The sequence below is a fragment of the Ruditapes philippinarum genome, unplaced genomic scaffold (assembly GCF_026571515.1).
Source record: "Ruditapes philippinarum isolate M1 unplaced genomic scaffold, ASM2657151v2 ctg8848_1_1_1_1, whole genome shotgun sequence".
NCBI lineage: Eukaryota > Metazoa > Mollusca > Bivalvia > Venerida > Veneridae > Ruditapes > Ruditapes philippinarum.
This window is the reverse complement of record NW_026853835.1, coordinates 6,205-28,519: the sequence shown is the minus strand read 5'-3', so window position 1 is coordinate 28,519 and position 22,315 is coordinate 6,205. Positions and strand designations below refer to the sequence as shown.

The 22,315-nt window shown below is 31.8% G+C and overlaps 2 protein-coding genes across 2 annotated transcripts in view; both read left to right on the top strand.

Annotated features, from left to right (window-relative positions):
• LOC132738118 (uncharacterized) overlaps positions 1–22,096 on the top strand; it is a 43,094-nt gene extending 20,998 nt beyond the window's left edge. Inside the window, exon 2 of the mRNA XM_060725546.1 lies at positions 21,049–22,096. Coding sequence (XP_060581529.1) covers positions 21,049–22,056 — 1,008 coding nt within the window. The 3' untranslated portion in view covers positions 22,057–22,096. The remainder of the gene's footprint in view (positions 1–21,048) is intronic.
• Positions 1,215–20,077, top strand: LOC132738117 (E3 ubiquitin-protein ligase TRIM33-like). Its single transcript, XM_060725545.1, has 2 exons — positions 1,215–1,347; positions 19,316–20,077. Exon 2 carries the CDS (start codon positions 19,331–19,333, stop codon positions 20,075–20,077), a length of 747 nt encoding a protein of 248 aa, XP_060581528.1. The 5' UTR covers positions 1,215–1,347; positions 19,316–19,330.
• Positions 22,097–22,315: the final 219 nt, after the last annotated feature.

The window sequence follows — 22,315 nt, the reverse complement described above, 5'->3', positions numbered from 1 at the left end:
AAACAACCTGTAAACATTTAGTCGGATTTGTTTAAAATTGAACATCAGTGGGCATATTTAAATTACAAATTGTTGTCAGACATTTTTCAAGCATAAGAGTACCGGAACAGACATTACATGTCAAATATATACATTCGTTTTACAATATCTCTGTTTCTGTTTACATCTGAAACCACGTGGTAGAACTACTTTCAATCCGTATTGTTTCCGAGGTAATTATAGATAATAGCCGAGGCAGTTCCGAATGGCACTTATACTTCAAAATGGCTTTTATTGAGAACTATGAAAACGTTAAAGTATCTGTCAAATGAAGTATCTGTCTAACATCAAGAATATCTGTAATTGTAATTTTCAGAGGGTTTTGCAGTTACATGTATATGATTTGTTTTAAAACTACTCGGTGACTCTGTCGGCGTCTTAATTTCGTTCAATATATAAAAATATATATTTACCATTCAAGCCCAAAATATATAGTATATAGAAATTCATGCTATATAAATATATATATATATATATATATATATATATATATATATAATATATATATATATATATATATATATATATATATAATATATATATATATATATATATATATATATATATATATATATATATATATATATATATATATATGGACATAGGAAAGCCATTATCAGAATATAACTTATGAAATGCACCGGTGCTTTTGCAACTGCCTCAATAAGTCTAGCTGTCGTCCATACTCACGGTTGTTTTCGGAACTCCTTGTCGTATTCTCTAGCGACCTGTGAGATATTCACCTGTTTCTGCTTTACTACAGAAAATGCCTGCCTCAGGTCTCATTATATCGCTTTCCAATAACTGGTACAGAAAAATAAATGTCTATTAGATCCTCATGTACTTAAAAGTAAAAGAAGGACTAAAACACAGGCAAGGGAAAATCCCAGCATAAAGTATGAAAATGTTGAAATGTAACAAGAAGAGTGAGAAAAAATATTTTTTTGGTATTTATTTGGCTTGTATACAGCGTCTAGTGTGATAGACATTCAGGTATATATTGACGTTTTACCTTTAAATGATTAAAAAATATTAAAAATATTCATTTAGCAAAGTAAAACTTCCATATGTGTTGATCTACTTACGATTGTTATGATAGTGCACTTTCAAAAGAACCTGTGACGGGCCTCTATATAGGTATCGCATTGCGCATGCGCAGCATATTCGGATTTCAGGCGATTTTGTAAACATGAAGTAATGTTGAAAAAACTTTAGTGGCAATCCTGTTCCAAATTTTTGCAAGTGGAAAGTGTACTTGATTGGTTGCAAAAAGTGATTAATCGATTGTGGAAGTTATCTGCGAGTCGAGTCAGTACTGTTTCTTCTTCTTATTATTATTCCGTTTACGTCTAATATGGTGACATTATCTTAGACAATGTGTACCGATAACATGATTAGAATTTTTTATATGAGCATACGTTTGCATTAGATATCGTTTAATTTTACAAACCGAAATTTTACGAACGTGTGTAAAAATGAAACACGAAATGTTATTTTTAAAAATATCTTGTCCATGTATCAAAGTCAGTCATTTTTTGAAAACTGAAGATTCTTTCAAGATTGTCCATCAATCAAAAGAAAACAAAACTGTTGTATACTGCGTTCTATTTACATTTTTCATGAATTGAGCAATTTTGAGTTTTATCCCTTGTTATATTATATACATATAGTGTATATAGTGGGAAAGAAAATGAAATGACAGAATCCCCTGTGATGAAAACATGCTGTAAAGATAGTATTCATTATTACCAATTTCCACTTATTTTACATTGATTAGTTACCCAACCTAGCAAAAGAATCAAACTACATACCTACATACTTCTTACATAATCACTTTTGAAATTCTGCATAATAAGTACGCATCATTAACATATTGATGGGCATAATGTCATTCTTATATTAATGAAACAATTGTGAAACTAGGCATAGGTAAAACAAACAGTAGGCGTAACTAGAGAAGGGATCTTATCATAGATAGTTTGATTTATATACATTTATGTACAGTCTTTTTATAATTGACATCGTATTTGAATTTATTGATTTCAACGCTCTTATACACAAAAGGTTTATTTAATGCATTTATGATATTCAATACTTCTAGAACGATTGGTAAATTTCATTTGAGTTAAAAAAAATTCAACTCACGAAGGCATATTTCTTATGTAGGTCAGTAACATTATTTGTTAAATTAAAACACTGGCTTAATGTTAGAATATAATATGCTTATGAAATGGAATATTGTCACGTGTACAAATGACTATAAAAAATATGCATGAAATCATTATTCATTAGATATAGCTTTATACCATATAATGAGCACGCTACAGTAATTTCTTTTTGAAATGTTATCATATTAATTTGAAATGAATACTACGTAAACATTTAAATTTAAACTTAAATCTGGTTTATGTTTTCAATTTGTTTTACCATTGTTTTTTATTGTTTTTTCGCTCTTCAAAGGCTATTAATCTATATTTCTTTTTTATTCTTTAATTTGAGTTTATGTTATTTATATTTCAGTAATTTATAAGAAAAAAAACAACTACAAATACATGTTTATCTTACAGTTTCGTTTAAGACATACTACCTGATAAATGGATTGAACAAGCTAAGGTTAAAAAACCTGCATTTGGACTCATTGGGTCATGTTAAGGTCACCGTTACAAAAAAGGAGAAAACGTTTCCGGACAATACCTAGAGTTAGGAATGAGGAATTGTAATCAAACTTGGTATATAGCAACCTTACGTGGAAAACCCGGTTGGTATTATATTTAGATCCCCTGGGGTCAAGGGCAAGTGCACATTTACCAAAATTAGAAAAATGGTTTCCGGACAATAAGTACAGTTAGGAATAAAGTATTGTAATCAAACTTGGTTTATAGCAAGCGAATATGAGGACCCCGGTTGGTATTGCATTTGGAACCACCTGGGGTCCAGGTCAACATCATTAAAAATAGAAAAATTGTCTCCGGACAATAATTAGAGTTACTAATGAGATTTTGTAAACAAACTTGGTTTATAGGTAGCTTATATAAAAACCCCGGTTGGTTTTGCATTTGGAATCCTTTGGTCATGTTAAGGTCACCGTTACAAAAAATAGAAAAATGGTTTCCGGACAATACATTAGAGTTAGGAATAAGGAATTGTAATCAAACTTGGTATATAGCATCTTATGTGATAACCCTGATTTGTATTGCATTTGAAACCTCTTGGGTGAAGGTCAAGGTCACCGTTACCAAAAGTAGAAAATGGTTTCCGGACAATTATTAGAGTTAGGAATGAGATATTGTTAACAAACTTGGTTAATAGCAAGAGCAAGCTTATATCCACACCCCGGTAAGGATTGCTTTGGACTCCCTTTGGTTAAAGTCACCGTTACTAAAGATAGAAATATTGTTTTCGGAAAAATTGTAATTAAACGCAGTATTTAGCAACCTTATGTGGAAACCCTGGTTGTGATGACATTTTGACCCCTTGGGGTCAAGAGTAACTATTACAAAAAATAGGAAAATGGTTCTTGGACAATAACAAGAGTTAGGAATGAGATATTACACACAAGTTTATATGACGATCTTGGTTGGGATTGCAATTAATTGAAATACTTCTTCGTACACTGTTGATACTTCATTAATTCAATTTTTTTGTCAGACCACTTATTTTTCAAAAGTCAAAGTTGCTTGTGGTGATATTTAACACCTTTAGTGATACCCTAGTTTTGGAAAATTGTCATAATTTTGTTATTTATGTACATATTTGATTTAAACTTGGACAAACTAAGACTTGCTACAAAATAGAGTTATGGGCTATACACTTTGAACTTAGCTATGAACTTTGTGATTTTCATAGTATTAAATGTGTTAAGAGCTGGGAATTAGAGCCAGGAGTTTATTCGGGTATTTTGAAAACTACATCCAGTTAAAATGTATATTTTTTATGAATGATATATAGAGAGATAAATTTTTATATGACTTCTAAGAATCTTCATCATTTATTAGGGATAGTTACTATTAATTATTTCAGTGCCTTGCTTTTATAAATACGTGTACATAGAATAATGTCCTGTAACCGTTGGTATACTTGTATTAAAAATGACCATGTTGAACTGTATATATATTACTTAATCCTAAGTTAAAAGTTCAAAAACTGCAAAGTGATCTAACATGAAGACAGACAACATCTTGTTTAATTTCCCCACTCATATAGAATTATCCAGAATTACAATTGTATACCTTGAAGAAGTTCTTCATATGTAATATCAGCATTAAATATAAGCTTTTTGATTTCATCAAAATTTAAGTTAATTGCACTTGTTTTCATTTACAAATCAATTCAAGTTAAAGGCTTCATATTATGTACGTTTTATATGTACTGCACTAAATTACTTATGGCTGTTGACGCTTACGGAAAAGCAAGTAATACTGAAAACAAAACAAACAAAAAAAAACACTTTTCAGCCGAAGGCCATCTAAGAAAGTGTTAATTCCTCGAAAAACTGAATAAAAGAAGAATTTTTATTGATCATTTTGAAATCTGCAACCGGATATCTTGGAAATTTGCGTACATTAATAACATATAAATGAACTTTCTGAAACATATACACGTCTAAATTCTTGAATAATCTAATTAAGTTTCATAAACAAGCTTTCTAGTTAGACTTCTCGGGTATTTGAGGTCTGAATACCTTGTTTCCCCAAAAAATACCTTTACTCTGCTGTTAAATTGTCATTAAAGTTTCGAATAGGTTATTCGAAAAAGAAGTGTATTCATGGAATATAAATGACATATTATCAGTTTTATTCAAAATAACGAGGTCATTAAAAACGGTCACGATCCTTGAAATTCATGTACATGACAATACCGACAACTTTGCCCCCCTTTTTTAAAAAAAATAACTGAAAACTTTTATTTGCAAGTACTCTTATAAGATTTTTATCTCAGTAGATTATGTCTCTCTGTTAGATCCTTGACCGACAAAACGTTATCAATTTTGTGTACAGGTTGGCGAGATAACCTAGACACTAAATCAAAATTATTTTGCAATATCTTATTACAGAACAGAAGAACAGAACATTTCTTTTATTTCATAGACACAGATTACAAAACATACATTTTGTAATAACATGTGAACAAATAAACAATTAGTTTACAACATAATATATATGTTACAGCATTTTAACTATAACTATACTGGATGGTGAGATATGGGGATGGTGATCATATCTTTATTCTATCATTATTAAAAAAATTTCAGAGCATAGGAACAAACATCAAATTTCATTAAGTATTTACAAATAATTATGTTATCAAATGTTCAGTGATTCAATATGCAATTGTTTAATTTCATGTATGAAGCGAGAGAAAAAGAAATTTACAGTATTCATTCTTTGTTTATATATATGTACATGCATAATCATGTGACATTTACTTGTTCTTAACAAAAAAGTCAAGTTACACACAGAAAAAAGAAAATAGAATCCAAACTCATACATAATAAATAGTAAATAACCTAAATTACAAGTACCATGTTGCCACCCCTATTATTTGAACATAGTTTCGCCCGTTTAGATTTAGTTGGGAGAATTGCATGGTACCGATAAAGTCGTGGAAAGCGTGTCACGTCTTGCGGGGTATTTCATTGACTGGTGAAATAACAATTGAAATTGGTTTACGCCTATCCTTTTTGATTGGCTGATAGAGTGACAGGTGAAGGTAAATGACCCAGTGACTTAGCTGTGCATAATTATACAACAGGAATAAATATGGAAACCTGGAACTTAATACACATTAAAGGTAAGTTAGTTTATCGGTTTGTTTTGGTAATTAAAAAATAATAGTAAAGTAATAAAGCATATGGATTGATATGTGGTAAATTGTGTTTTGAAAAATTGATTACATAGGTTATTTATATATGCAGTCACTAATTGGTAAATCATGTAAGATTTTTTACAAAACATGAGGTAAACAAATCACAATACATGTCAACATAACAGAGATGAATATAAACAATAATATTTCAAATGTAATACACACAGAAATAAGTGAAAAGGGTTGTTAGAAAGATTAATTCCGGGAAAACTGTTGAATAATTTTCTTAACAAAATAACTTAGTCGTACAAGAAGATCAGTGTCGTTAGTTGAAAGTAAATCTCTAAACTTAATTATATTTGGTCTTTGGTAATATTTTGATGGTATATATTTTTTTTATTGATAGTACTCGTAATATAAACAAACTTCAGTCAGTCGTTTTTACGCGACACCGAAAAGAAACTACATGTATACAGGCAATTCTATGAGGCCCTGAATGATATACCTAAAACGTATTTTTTGCACCGCGACAGTAGATTACATCGATGCCGGCAATTGCTGAAAATCAAGAACAAACATTTGTTGTTATCTTATATATTTTATACCTTATTCTGATAGTTACCATATTTGTGAAATACTTAACAAATGAAGGCTCATGATTTTAACCGTGCTTAAAAATCGTTGCTTAATGCCGGCGAGTTACTTTTGCCGACAGAACAGAAATAATATCCAAAGCATGCGACCGGCTTTACATCGACGTAAATTCATTTGATTGAATAACATTATATGTTATGAGAATAAAAGTACAAAGTTGATTAAAACAAAATGCATAACCATTGACAAATCCCTGCCTTTAACAGAACGAAATATCAAACAATCTAATGTTTAAACGTTCCATAAATATTTTTCTACGGAAAAAAAGAAATCATGCAGATTGCACATTCAAATTGCATGAATATGATGTATATATTTATACAAAAATTAGATATATGAATATATAAGCAAATACATAAATGAGGCGTTGAAGCAAGAAAGAAAGCGATAACATTCCGTTCCACTCTCCGAAAACATTATCCGATCGCCTGCCATTCTCCGCATTTACGCGTATTTCTAAGCAATCTAGGAACTTAACAGGTATAATAAATTGGATTCATAATGTTAATGAAGAAGCAATTTATAGTATTAACTCATGTCATCGTACGTTCTTAAAACAACGTGATTATGTAAATTAAGATAACAATATTGGTATCCTTTACTTCTAAGCACACGTTATCATTTATAAAAACAAATTGGGAAAATGTTAATTATTACCGCTATACTATTGTTATACTATTTAATTGATGACACATATATCTAGTTAAATAGAATAAAATAGTATTTAAAACATATGTCTCATAATCAAATCTGAGTCAGAACAGAATAGGCAGACCCGTTTTATACATCAAGCTTGCCGGACAGTTCGCAGACATTTACCATCGATCATATTGTAGCGCTTGCCTCTCAGTAGTATCTTTCTAATGTAGCAACATATCGTATTCCTGGATATGGAAAGCCATGATTAGACATAATTATACTTAATGAATGCAAACATTGCTTTTCTGCCTAACGTAGATTTAGCTATCGCCCACATTTTAAGCTGTTGACCTCCCTTTTTATATGGTCGATCAAGGTGGTTCTCGGAACTCCGTGTTCTTTAGCGGCCTGTGAGATGTTCAAACATTTTTGCTCAACTGCAGAAACAGCCTAGCTCGGGTCTTCCTGGTTGTATTGCTTTCCCATTACTTTAACATAAAAATACATATTTATTAGACATCCCTGTAGTTAACTGAAATACACGGGAGCGGGGAACCCACATAAAAGTATGAAACTGTTGATATGAAACAATGAGAGGCAGACGTGCATACAACGTCTAGGGTGATAGAAATTCAGTTTTAGGCATTCCGATATTGTAATGGACGTTTTACCTTTTTGATATTTATACGATAGTCATTTTAGCGAAAAGTCATCCACATGTGTTAATGTGCGTTACTAATCTCGTCTGGTCGTCTGCTAGCCTATTTGGTAGTGCAATATTAAAGAACACTTCACGGGCCTCTCCATAGATAGCACATTGCGCAAATGCACATTATCTGTGTCCCCGACCCCATATGTTATCAGGCGATGTAATGATTATTAAATATATGTGAAAAAGCATAGTGACTTAAATCAGATTGTCAGTGACTATCCTGTTCTGATGTTACGCTTGATTACAAAAAGTGATTAACCGATTAAATTGACCAAGTGTCGAAGTTATCTTCAGTCAAAGTATTATTTTTATTATTCTGTTTACAGTTGAATCTGTAACAATGTACATAACGGTAAAATGAATTGAAGCGAAACTTTTGAGTACGCATTAAATTGTTTGCGCTAGGGTCTTCGATTTTTGATACACGCGATTTCCTGACGCAGATACCTCAATTCGTTTGCATATTATGTACCGTTTATGGTACGATCTTGCTCAAGATAGTCAATCAGGATTATCCCCTTATTATTCCAAAAAATTGAAGCCTCTTGAATTTCTTCGGAGGGGGTGAGCCAGGGTGCTTCCACTGCATGCCCTGTTTTTTTGGTGCTGGATTGAAGTGATAGACCCATGTTTCATCCTGAGTTACGATCCGGTAGATAAAATCAGGTTTATCCTCGTAGCGAGACAAAAGATATATTGAAATGTCAAGCCTGGTCCGTTTCTGGTCACCAGTCAACTGTCTGGGGACCCATCTAGCGGAAATCTTTGACATGCCATACACTTCAGTCAGAATTGCCTGAACGGAACAAAAGCTTATACATACTTCCCAAACAATGTTTCGCAGGTCTCGCCTTCTGTCGCACATGACCAGATCGTGCACAGCTTCGACAGTTTCATCGTTGGTGGCCTCTTTTGGCCGCCTAAGCCGCTCATCACCTCTAATGCTATCCCTGCCCCTCTTAAATTCAGCAGCCCATTTTATGGCAGTGCTAAAGGAAGGGAACTTCTTCCTTCCAAAGTGTATCAAAAAGTTTTCATGGATTTCCTTAGGGGTCATCCCTTTCTTACAGAGGTACTTAATGAATGCTCTGTAACACCGCACTTTGGGGTCAAACGCACTTTGGGAGCCGATCTCAAAGTGCGTTACACTTCGGACCGCACTTTGGGACCCAACGCACTTTTGGGTCAAAATCGAGAAATTGACCCCAAAGTGCGTTATTATGCTACATATCAACGCACTTTGGGTTCAAAAGTTCTGAAGGTGTCAACTGAGTTCTGCTTAAATACTGAGTTCTGACTTATTTTCGATCTGCGACATTGAAATATTTGAGGTGGAGTTCAAGATGGCAGTTTGGTGCTTAAGTGATAAAAGTTTTATTAATTTTACCACTTGAAATATCTAAATTTGTGTCCATATAACAAAGTAATTTAGTACATAAATTATTAATGTTTCCTAAAATTAAAAGATACTGCGGAAAAATATCATGTTCTGTCAGTCATAACTTTTTGTGCCATATTAAGCTCCATTTTGAATATGATGGGAATGAAATAGAATGCAGTCAATATTTTTCCAAAAAAAAACCCACCAAAAAACTATAAAATACTATATTGCAATGTTCTGGTGAAATACCAAGTTTCTAGATCAGACCATAAATAGTTAGTACATTAATTAGTTAATACATTATTAAGTTTATCAACAAACTTAAGTTTTTTGTAAGCTCCGTAACAACCGTTCGCCAGAGGCTTTTTAATGGGAAATCTAACATACTTCTTTCGAAATGGCAAACATGAATTTTTAATGTTTAAATAATAGTATCAGAGAAATTTAAGATACTTGTTACCTGAATAAAGTAGCGATAAATGTGAAAAAATTGTCATAAAAGTAGCAAAATGTAAACAATGTAGTATTTGACTTCCATATAAAATACTAATTCACTATAACTGTACTCATTGCCAAAAAGCAACAGATGAAAAAGATGGTTCAGATAATTGGCCAATGAGTAACTTTTTGGATACTATTGAAGTACACCAATATTTTTTAAAAAAGCTTAAGAAATACAGATAAAAGCACCATTGGCCTTTAATAATATCGGGCGATCGGGACCCCATCATCCCGTCGGGACCCCCCCCCCCCAAGTGAGAACTTTACATTATTGTAATTTCTGATCGCAATGACATTCAATCTCTGGCACAGCGCTTCACGACAAACCTAAAAGAAAGAAATGTTTTTATTTTTTTTAAAAGTATCCAACAAATTACAACGTTGGCTTATAGAATTGTCAACAAATGCACAATCACAAATTACGCGGATCAATATCATTTTAATAAAAAATGCTATCTTTAGCGATGTCGATTACCGAATACTTCAGATAAATCTGAATGTCGAGTAGTGGAATATATAAATGTCAGACTGTTTTGGCGAGAAGATTTTTGCTAAATTATTTACATCAGTGTTAAACAACAGGTTTATCGTGAACAAAATACCTCGAAATTAATAAGGATTAAAAACACTAAAATTCTATATACTCAGTTTTCTTCGTATAACTTCTCCGTGGTGCAGGGGCAACGTGCTCGTTTAAGGTGCGAGTGGTCTGGCGTTCAAATCCCAGTCCAGACAACTATTTTTTAAGTGTCTTTTTTAAGCCACGATACTGGTTGGAGAGATAACTCCGACACTAAATCACATATTTTTTGTAATATCTTGATTATCGTCCTGTTTATTTTAAATATTGAACCACTTAAATAAAGTTCAGTTCAAAGACTTTACATTACAATACAAAAATTATGTATGAACATGAGAATTGGTACTTCTTTAAGGTCCTGAATGGGGTATACAAAACATGATCTTTTTTTCCCCTCAACAGAAGATAAAGTCGATACTTAAATTTTTAAGTAAAAAATCACAGGAAAATCAACATCATTAACTTATTTTTACATCTTATATGTTTTATCTATTTTTTGTTGATGTAAAAGATATTTTCAAAAATCTTTCTCAAGTCAGTAACCTGTGGTCAGTACATTTCTGACTATCTCATTGTAATTTAGTAAAAAGACCGTTTTGAAGCAGTTTTTGACAATGAAAAGTTTTGGTTATTTGAAAAATATTAAAAAGTTTACAAACTTTCAACAAAATCATCACATTCTGTACTGCTCCTATACAACTAGAGGACCATATGCTTTTTTGTTGAAAAACAAAGTTATAAAAATTATGTTTATCAATTGTCAGGGTTACCTATGCGTCAGAGTAATCTCTCCGACCAGTATGCAAGGATAAAGTGTGGCTGTCATAAAAAAGATTAACATAAATGATTTTTGATGCAACTCTGGTCATGCAAAATTCCTTATGTATCAAGCTCAAACTGTTACAGTAAAAAATATAAACGCATCTCGGTGCCATGCAAGATAAATTATAGTATATAAAAATAAACTTATACAGGAAAATGCATACAGATATACAGTACGATTTAGTTGCAAAGATCAGAAAATACCACAGAGCTTGCAGCCCTTTGATTATGAATGTGTAACTACTTAAATAGCTTATGATATGTTTGTGTACTGCCCGTACGGACAACTACTTAAGGCCGGATCTACACCTAGTCAAGTTTCTTAAATGTCACATTTAGATAAGCTATATAAATGGCCATTTCAACCTATAATCAGGCACATTTTTTACTGAAATTTCCTATTAAGATTTTCCAGATTTTATACCTTTGTCTATGCTAAGACTATTATATTTCTAAAAAAAATGTATAAAAAAAAATAAACGGGAAAATTATGCAATTTGCTTAAAATAATGGAGTTAATGAAAAGTGTGCATTCTTATGAAATAAATGGAAAATGTGAGAAAAAATATAGTTTGAGCTTATAAATTGATACAAAATCTTTACTTGATGAAAGTTCTTCACTCATTTTAAATCCCTGTTGATTCTACTATAATTCGGGACACATGTTTTGCCTCTATTCAAAATTCTGAAAACCCCTAAATGGTTTTTGAGAACTTTTGAGTACAGTTTTCTTCTCATAGCCGGGACCGAGGGGAACGGCACACACTCATTTGTCATAACAAGCGATTTCTAGCAAGTCATATGTTATTGTCACTATTTCATAGAAAATACATGTTAAATCTGATATATTTACTATGTCTAATGTATCGAGTGAATGCAGTGATGTTTCAGCATATTTTTAAAAAGTTACGTTGAAATGGTACGGAACACACTCTTATTTCAAAAGATACGGTACACACACAATTTCTGTCTTTGAAATAATTCAAAAATAAAATATATGAAAATTTAATTTAAATTATAATGTGAGTTATTTTTTTTAATAGTTATACATATTATTAATTTAAACAAGAAACCTGGGACTTGTTTTGCAATGTATCATTATGCTTACTTTAAATGTTAATATGTATTTGTGTATTATATTTCAAGAGATCACGCTTAACATTTACAACCTCCATGTAATTGTCCTATTTATAATCACCTAGAGTATGTTAAACACTTCGATCTTTACAGAATCTTCACAGAATCAGGTAGTTGCGTTTAAAAATGATTGTTCTATAGAAAAAAATGTAATTATGCTGTGTTTATTGTTGTTTATTGTTTTCTTTATTTCTTTTAGTTATTGTGAAGTGTATGATATGTCTTTTTGCTTCATCTTGAAAAAATAAAACAAGGTCATGACCTAAATCGCTGAAAAATATCTTTACTTGATACCATTATATATATTTATATTTTGTTAATAATGAGTAAGTCACTAGGTACAAAAAAATTGAAATATCATGGTCATGTTTAATTAAATCAAAGCACAGAAGGCGCTGAATTTGTTTGGGTCTCAGAATGTCGGAAAGGTGAAGGTTGTGAAATTATAAACCAATTTGTTTTTGTATAGTGTCACCAATGCTGTTTCCAGTGTTATAACTGTAGTAAATTGGCTATAAGGCTTATTGCAACACTGATATTCAATTCAATGTTTATTTGGCTTAAACAATTAAAAAAACAACAACAACAACATTTGTTTGTTTGTTTGTTTGTTTTGGGTTTACGTCACATCGACACAGTATAGGTCATATCGCGACGTTCCAGCTTTACTGGAGGAGGAAGACCTCAGGTGCCCCTCCGTGCATAATTTCAGGCACGAACGGGCACCCGAGTAGAACAACAACATAAGTTGCCTTAACTGGGATTTGAACTCAGGACATCTCTCTTCCTAAACCAGCGTGTAACCCCTCGACCACGGGGAAGTTATAAGATAACAGCCTGACGAAAACCATATCATTCTAAATTAGGGTTTGTAACCCTTATTAATTTCGATTAACACTGATTTAAATAATTTTGGAGCTTAATATTACATGTATATCTGTAAAGAATTACACAATATTTGAAATCTTTGGCCAATCGGGAACTACTTTTTCTTGAAAATTAATGCGCCTGTCATTTGAAAATCTTTACGCAGTGATCTCCCCTTATTTTTATGGCGTTAGAGTACTTATAAAGGGAAGTAACCGCTTCGAGGAGTTCGGTCTACTTTCTGATTTTGCAAATAAGCATATCGGAGTCTGATATTTCGCTACCATTATTTGTTTGGTCTGATGCAGCCTCCAAAATCCATAGCATTTGATTGACAAAATGGGTATTATTAAAATATCATTTTATTTTTAACACAAACACGCAAGCATACATATCCATGAACTCATATTTTTAAAGCATCTTTAAATGAAAGTCAAAGATAGGCATAATTTTACCAAAATTTCTTACATGTATATGTAACAAGGTTACCTTGTATAAACTACGTTACGTTATATAACAGGCCTTGTTCCCATATGGGTTCTTCAAATTATCCGGCTTTTAATTTTGATTGCACGTATAACTGCGGAATATCTTTGTCCATGCGTAGATAATTTGATAATTTAAATACATGCAGATAGTTTGGGATGATTCATACCAAATATCATGTGACAGAAAAATACTTTAAACTTTCCGTGATTTAAAAAATCCACTTGCATCAAAGCCAGCTTTTTTCTGCTAATTCGCTTATTATAACAACATTTTGCAAGGAACATTTATTTCCAACTTACTCCTAACTTCTTGTTTGTTTTTTATATTCATACTAGGTTTAGACATTCATTTATATATATTCGAACAAATAAATTAAATGAAAGAATAATCGCACATAACAAATGTCCATGGTTTTACAATTCGTTTTATAATCCGAAAAAATATACATAATTATTTCAAATAAAAAACAAAACAAAACAAAAAGTGAATGTCTTCCGTATCCCTCCCTAAAATATTAACATTTCATAGCCAAATATATATTGCCCAACATTTAAAATCGAATTTTGCGCGACGTACTCTCAAAATGTTCTTTTATTTTTTTTGAATAATCCTGTTTACATCAAACTGTAAGCATTATAATACATTGCAAAACAGGTCCCAGGGTTCTCGTTTAAATTAATAAAATGTATAACTATGAAAAAAAAAATCACTCACATTATAATTTAAATCAAATTTTCATATATTTTATTTTAGAATAATTTCAAAGAGAGAAATTTTGTGTGTGTGTGTGTGTGTGTGTGTGTGTGTGTGTGTGTGTGTACTAACAGTGTGCTCCGTACCATTTCAACGTAACTTTATAAAAAATATGCTAAAACATCACTGCATTTACTCGATACATCAGACATAGTAAATATATCAGATTTAACGTGTATTTTTGAAATTTATGAAATAGTGACAATAACATATGACTTGCTAGAAATCGCTTGTTATGACAAATGAGTGTGTGCCGTTCCCCTCGACCCCGGCTATGAGAAGAAAACTGTACTCGAATGTTCGCAAAAACCATTCAGGGGTTTTCAGAATTCTGATATACCGTGGAAAGCTGATATAATTACGGGTACTCTGCGCCTTATCTGATCAAAATCGGTTGAGTAATATATAAGTTATGAATAAAAAACATACCTGAATCGGGTGAAAAATCGGCGTGCTCCGTACCCTAAAAGTCACGTGGTATGGCCACATTGTATTTGAAACATCATGAGAATTCATTTTATTGATTGAATTTTTATGACCCCAAAGTGCGGTCGCTTGTCTGATGTTAAAAAATGCATATGTACCTGTTTAACGAACTTTGGGGTCAAAATTGGACCCCAAAGTGCGTGACGCACTCTGGGGTCGGACCCAAAGTACGTAACGCACTTTAGAGTCGAACCCCAAAGTGCGTTTGACCCCTACTGATCAAAGTGTGTTTTATGTTACTTAATCTGTGTAAAACCGCGTGTAACTCGATCAGTTATCTTCAATAAGATATCGGTATCGACGTATTGTGTGTAAATGTCAGTGTAGTGGTTAAAAGTATATTATTAATCATACCTCGTACATGTATTTACAAACAGATGTTTACTTAAAATGTAACAGGGGCGGTTCGGCGCAATTTAAATATAACTGTCTGAGCCCCTGAGGGTCAAGTAAGTTCGGGATTATTAAATCATTTCAACAACAACTATCATGGTCAAATCTATTTATTTATCAGGTTGATACTTCAATATGGTACAACAATCTGAAATATGTACATAACAATATGTAGATATAAAGTAAAATAAAATAGAAAGAATGCATTACATTAATTATTATCATATCTTATGTTCTAATCTAGAACATAATCAATTGCCTGTTTAGTGGCCAGTTCATTTTAAAATCAGCAACAGTCCTTTATATCATATTCATAGCTTATGGAATTATACACATTTAACATATATTATACTTTAAACAATACACAATACATCACACGTAACTTACCTTCTGAGGAATGAGTGTGGTCACTTACAACTTCTTTCTATCACACCAGTTAACTGCAAGGTTAAATATTAAAAGTGAATAAAAGGTGATTTGATAGATACATGTCATTCTGAAACTAATACTTATTTACAAATTGCACAATCAATGGACTGAACCAAAATAAAACAGAATCACAATAATGCAATTCTCCATATTTACAATAAAGCATTTAGCAGCAGTCAGGATAAATACAAACCAACTTTAGAAATAAAGAACTTGACCACAAAACACTAATTTTCTACCAAATCTTCTTTACAAGAACAAGACACAATGCCTTTTCCCACCAAGAAATCACATGGCATAAAAAATAGCTTAAAATCAACGATCCGTGAATCAATCTTTTTATATTTCTTAGAATACTTACCAATGTAAACATAAGATAAAATCAGTTAAAACCAATAGAGTAATCTCTCTTGAAAAGTATCAGACAAGACCGACGGATTTGTCTCCCTTTGCAAAATTATGAAATTCATAAGTAAAGCTTAGACCTGATCTTGACCTGATCTTAAAAATAAGACTCTGTTACATAAACATTATTTTATTTTAGCCCGAATGTGATGAAAGTTTATCTAGAGCTAATTTCGAAACGAGTCCATTAGAGTACTGATTTAATGTGAAGGAACATGGTAGTGACCTTTCAAAAGGAGTCGAACTCACGATTGCTTTGTCAGGGCTGGGAATCAGACGGCGTCGTATCCTACCACACTACTTGTGAACAAACACCGCAACTTTTTATTTACAAGTTATATTTTTGTTTATTTCACTTTTTGTTGGAAATGTCTAAAAATCAGATATATTTATTAAAACGCTCCCTAATTTTCCGCTTCATCTTGGTAAATGTTGCTAGCACCACTACTTTGTAATTCAAAAGTTATAGCGAACTTGCCAGACGCAATTCATTCCGATGTACCCATTTTTTGTGTCGTTTTTTAATTGTATTCATTATATAATCGTCAAGAGAAATAAGCCTTGTAAAGGTCCGAGAAATTTCACTCCGAATTTGAAAATCTGAGGAAGTATTTTCTGAAAAAAGTAATGATACTTGAAATCGAAGAGTATTTATGAAAACAAAAATCTGCTTATGATTTTTATTATTATAAATGTATATATTTTATAAGTATATGTATTTTGTAAGTGAAAGGGTAAAGTCTCACTTACAAAGTCACATTTGTAAAATTGTGTAAAGAGGATATATGTTCACGATAAAATGATAATAAATTGAGTAATCCTTAAAATTCGGTTTCTTTAACTTACTCATTTTCATGCGGCGATTCACCTGTGTGTGCGTGTTCTTGCGAATGTACGTGTGTATGTGCAAGCGTTATAGATTACATATAAAACTTTAAAATATTCTTGTTAAAAGCAACTATTCCAATTTTAAACAAAATTGCTTGGATTGTTCGTTGGGTGAATGGATTTCAACGTGGTTCAAAGAATTTCATTTTATGCTTCTGATTGCCATAAAATAATAAGAACCACAGGGCTAAAAGGTTATATTTTTACATAATGCATTGTCTATTGAATGTCATCAAAATTGGTCAAATTATAGCCATGCTACAACCAGTTTTGAAATAAAATGAGTTTTGCTATAATTCATCGCAAAACTCGTTGCGATGACATAATTTTGTGGCATTTTTTCACAACCATTTTTGCAATAAAAACGAGTTTAGCAATGAACTTTTCTTCTATCAGATTTGATATAAAGATAACACTCTAAATATTCTTATGATCGTCTTTTTATATAAGGATTAATATGCAGTGATTATTTTCATCAAATTTGTATACATCAATTTCCATCCCAATTAATCTATTCATGATTGTAAAATAGGTGATAATTGAATGGTTTTTATTAAGTATCAGCATATTCACATAACAAACATTGTAGTTTTGCAAAGATTTGGCTCAAAACTATGTGATATTCTCGTAAATAGATATTATCTTGTAATTTGTTCAAAACTTACACGTAATTTTGTGTAAGTGTTTACATTATTGTTGCAAATCTCGTTGCTATGCCATAATCTTCATGCTATTTTGTCACAACTAGTTTTGCAATAAAAGCGAGTTTTGCAATATTTTTTTTATTTTATCAGATTTGATATAAAGATTATACCCTAAACATAATTATGTTTGTCTTTTTATATAAGGATTTACATGCAGTGAGTTTATTCATTTAATTTGTATAAATTTTTATATGATTTTACATCAATATATAATCTTAACTCATCTATTTATTATTGCAAAATGTATGATACGGAGGGTTATAAAATTGACATCATGTTTACTGTGAAAATTTATTAAAATTTCACTACAATATATCGGGAAATAATTGTGTTCAGGTAGCAAACATTAAATCGGCTCACATTCTCGCCAGATATTATCTTTTTTCTAATACAGATTGAATATATCTCCGATTCTACAAACATTGTCTTTTTAAGCTGTATGTGATTGAATTTCGCTTATTGATACTTTGGTCAAGCATCGATGCTTGGTGCTTTAAATCAGAAAACTCAGTATTGTTTTGTAGATAATTTTTGACAATACCTTCTTTAAGGTTTGACTGACCTTGACATTAATCTTTAAATGGCCTTGACCGTCGATGTCAAATTATTTATTTTTGTTTAGGTTGTTATAATTTTGTTTATGTACAGATTTTATATGTTAAACAAAACAAAACTTGTGGCCAAACGGACACGTTGAATAATCTTTAGATATGAACTTGACCTTGACTGTCAATGTCAAATTATTGAATTTTGATTATATTTTCTAAACTTTGTCATCTTTTTATTGAAATGATTCCAACCTGGACAAAACAACAAAAGTGACCTATTTAAATAAAAGGAAACAATATTTTTCCTTTAATTTTCTTTCTTTATTTGTTAGCTTTTAGAAAAAGTCGAGCTTTGTCCCATCCGGCAGTGCTCTGTTTTACTTAAATTGGAACGATGTTTAGATTTATGCATTAATTGCTAAAAAGGGATAATTTATCTATTTATTTTATTTAATTCAAGTTCAAAGACTATGGCTATTCTTGTTTTATTGAGTATATCTTTTACAAACTTCGAGCTGCAGCCTCCAAATTCCCAAGTTATCCTTAATTTTTATTGAAGCCTCTTGGTATTAAACAGGAAAAACACTCGATTTTATCTATGGCCTATGGACTGAAGTTTCAAGCTGTGTCCTTACTTTTGTTTCATGGACGTTATAAACTTTTAAATCTTTGTCATCATTATAGGCTACATACCGGCAATCTCCATGTATTGAGTTCCCCTTCATTTTTCAACATCATGAGAAGTAACTGCTCAGTCTTCGGCATCAAGGATAGTAACCAATGTTAGGAGTTTGGTTTACCGGAATGAATTCTTATCATAATCAAAATATTAAACTTTGCATTTTTACATCATGTGTATCAGACAGTTGTTATGACGCTTGTCACGATTGTCTGAATGAACCTTCAAAGTATAGAGAATGATGATCGAAACAAAAATTTCATTAGATACGAACAAACATGTATTGAGAGTGTTATACATTGTATACAAGATCAAAATTAAACAATATTATAGATCAAAATAAAACAAACTACAAACTGACTTTAATTTCAATTGTAATTTCATTATGTTTTTAACGTTTTAAGGTTAAAACATTTGATATGGAGGTGCCAGGACGTAAGGAGAGCAGTGATGATAAGGTCAAGCAAAAATGCCAACCCTGCCAAGACGAAAATGTTCTTCATGAAGCTTACGGATATTGCAAAACATGTGGAGAATACTTATGTGATGCTTGCTACAAATATCATCGTCGACCAAAACCTTTCAAAGACCACGTTCTTGTTGAATACAAGACCATTATGTCAAAAGACAGAGCCCCCACGCCTCCAGACTCAGATAGACATAAGGTTTCAGATGACCAGATCCTGCAGCAAGGTGAAAATAATGATAAATGCAAGACAAAGAAATCTCCCCCACCAGTTCCAAGGAGAAGGAGGATATGCAATACAAAATGTTCTGTTCACCCTTCAGAAGATCTAAAATATCATTGCAAAACTCATAAAATAGTTGTATGTAGCGAATGTGCTTTAAAAGAACATAGACAATGTGATACGCTGGAAAACATTCAAGATATTTTTTATTCTGAAAGTAAACGCATTGTTTCAAAAATCAAATATGTAGAAGATAAAGCAGCGTATATACTAAAGCAAGAAACAAATGCCAACAAAGGAGCTGACGTATCGTATGAGGAGGTTTTGTCACAAATCCGTTTAGATAGAGAGCAAGTGTACAAATATTTTGACGAAACAGAAAAACGCTTAAACAATGAGGTTGATAGATTTCGAGAGAGAAGTAAGATAAGGCAGACGGAAATGCTCGATATGTGTCAGAAACTAAAAAAGGTATGATAAATATGTAATTATATAGAGAATCTTCAATTTTTGTTGCTCCTAGATGTTACATGACAAACAATCTCCATATGAGCGTGATACGGTCCTGATATTACTTAAATATGACTTGGGTAGTTTTGCTACAAGATCAGTGATTGTTATGTATTAAACCATTGAATTAAAATAATGCTGACTGTGTATACATTTATCGCATTTCATACAAACAGGCAATTAATTCTTTAAACTTTCCGTGAATTGGTTTCAAATTTATTGACTTTTGTATGGACATATTTTTAACAGATAGCAAATAAAAAAAATTCTATTAATAAAGGATAATATATTTTCATTGAGTGGTATGAAAAAAAAAAATTTATATGTGAGGATAGTCAATGGTGAAATATGATAATTTTCATACCACAATATGAAAATAAATGAGCCGCGTCATGACAAAACCAACATAGTGCGTTTGCGACCAGCATGGATCCAGACCAGCCTGCACATCCGCGCAGTCTGATCAGGATCTTTGCTGTTCGCTTACAAACCCTATTACAAGTAGAGAAACTGATAGCGAACAGCATGGATCCTGATCAGACTGCGCGGATGCGCAGGCTGGTCTGGATCCATGCTGGTCGCAAACCCACTATGTTAGTTTTGTTATGACACGGCTCAAATCATGTATTTATAGAAAAAAACTTGAATTTTCTGTATAATATATACATTTTTTGACATTATGATTTGAAAAGACTGTCCTTATTTTTTTGTTTTGGCTGAATTTAGATGAAAGGAGTCCGGCAAGATATCCGTAAAAATACGGAAAATATGTGCAGTGGACTGTGTTGAAAAAATAAAATCTTAAGGTAAAAATATGGAAATTGAAAATACGCATTTTATTTCAATAATATTTCTAAATATTTCATTTATAAGTATGTAATAAATTTGTCTATTTTTATTATGATTTGAGTACTTATATAATATTTTTACGGTTTCAGAAAAAAGACTTAATAAGTGATACCAATTTATCAGAAATTGAGAGATACATATCAATGACCGAAGGAGAGTGCGCAGTAGACAACATAAAGAGAGATCTCAAGGGAGTTTTCGGTCTGCCGCGTTTACATGTTTCTTATAAATCACAGTACCAAATGCTTGATTCGGAAAACTTGGTTGTCGAGAAACATCAAGGGGAAATAGGTAGACGTGAGCTTAAGCCTCTAAAAAAGGTAGATATAGCAGGGGGAAAGCAATCGTGCTCCATAAATGATATAGCAACACCATCAAATGAAACATTTCCAGTTATACTTGTAGATAGTGTAAACAAAAGACTGATTATTATTTCCGTTGAATATTCACTGATATATCACCAGCTTGAATGGATACCTTGGGGAATCACTTTTATCAGCTATGAAAGTCCAAATGGTGAAATAGCAATTACTTGTCCATATGATGACAGGATATTATTTTTGACTATCGGTGAAAATAGTTCTGTTAGTAAGCGTACATCTATAAAAGTGGAGCAACCTACTGGAATCAGATACCATGAGTCTGAAAATGTGATGATAATAGCTGTCAATAATTTTCTAAATGCTAGCATTCAGTGTTGGTCGCTAAATGGTCATTTAGTGAGAACCATTGCTTCTTTCGATTACAACATTGACAAATTAAACCTTACAAATGATGATCAAATTATTTTTGTTCCCGAATCAAAGCACTGCATACAGTCGTGTGATATGTCTGGCAAAATGTTAAGATGTATACCATATATAGATGACAATATGTGTGGACCATATGGTTTAGCATCTGATCAAAGTCAGTCGATCTATGTATGTGGATTCAAATGCTTGCGAGTGGTTTCAAGAGAAGGGGAATGGAATGAACTTCTGACAAGAGATGACGGATTTGCATCACAGTCACTCCTTGTCGGTAATAGGTCTGATAGACTTTATGTTGGACAAGGAAATGATAAAGGGTGTACTGATTTTCTTATTTTTGAATTATGAAAACTTGCAAATTAAGACATTGAAAAGGCTTTCAAATGAAATGGTGGCTTGTTTTTGCTTAAAAATTATAAACCTGCTGAAATTGCAGTATTACAGGAGCATTAAGCTTCAGAAATGAATATTTCTATTTTTTTTAAAAGGAAATGCAGATATGTTAATTGCTGTAATAATGTATTAAGAATATTTTAGGTTATTATCAAGAACGTGCTGAATGTGAAACATTGTAAAATAATTAAAAGTATTCAGGACTTTTAATTTA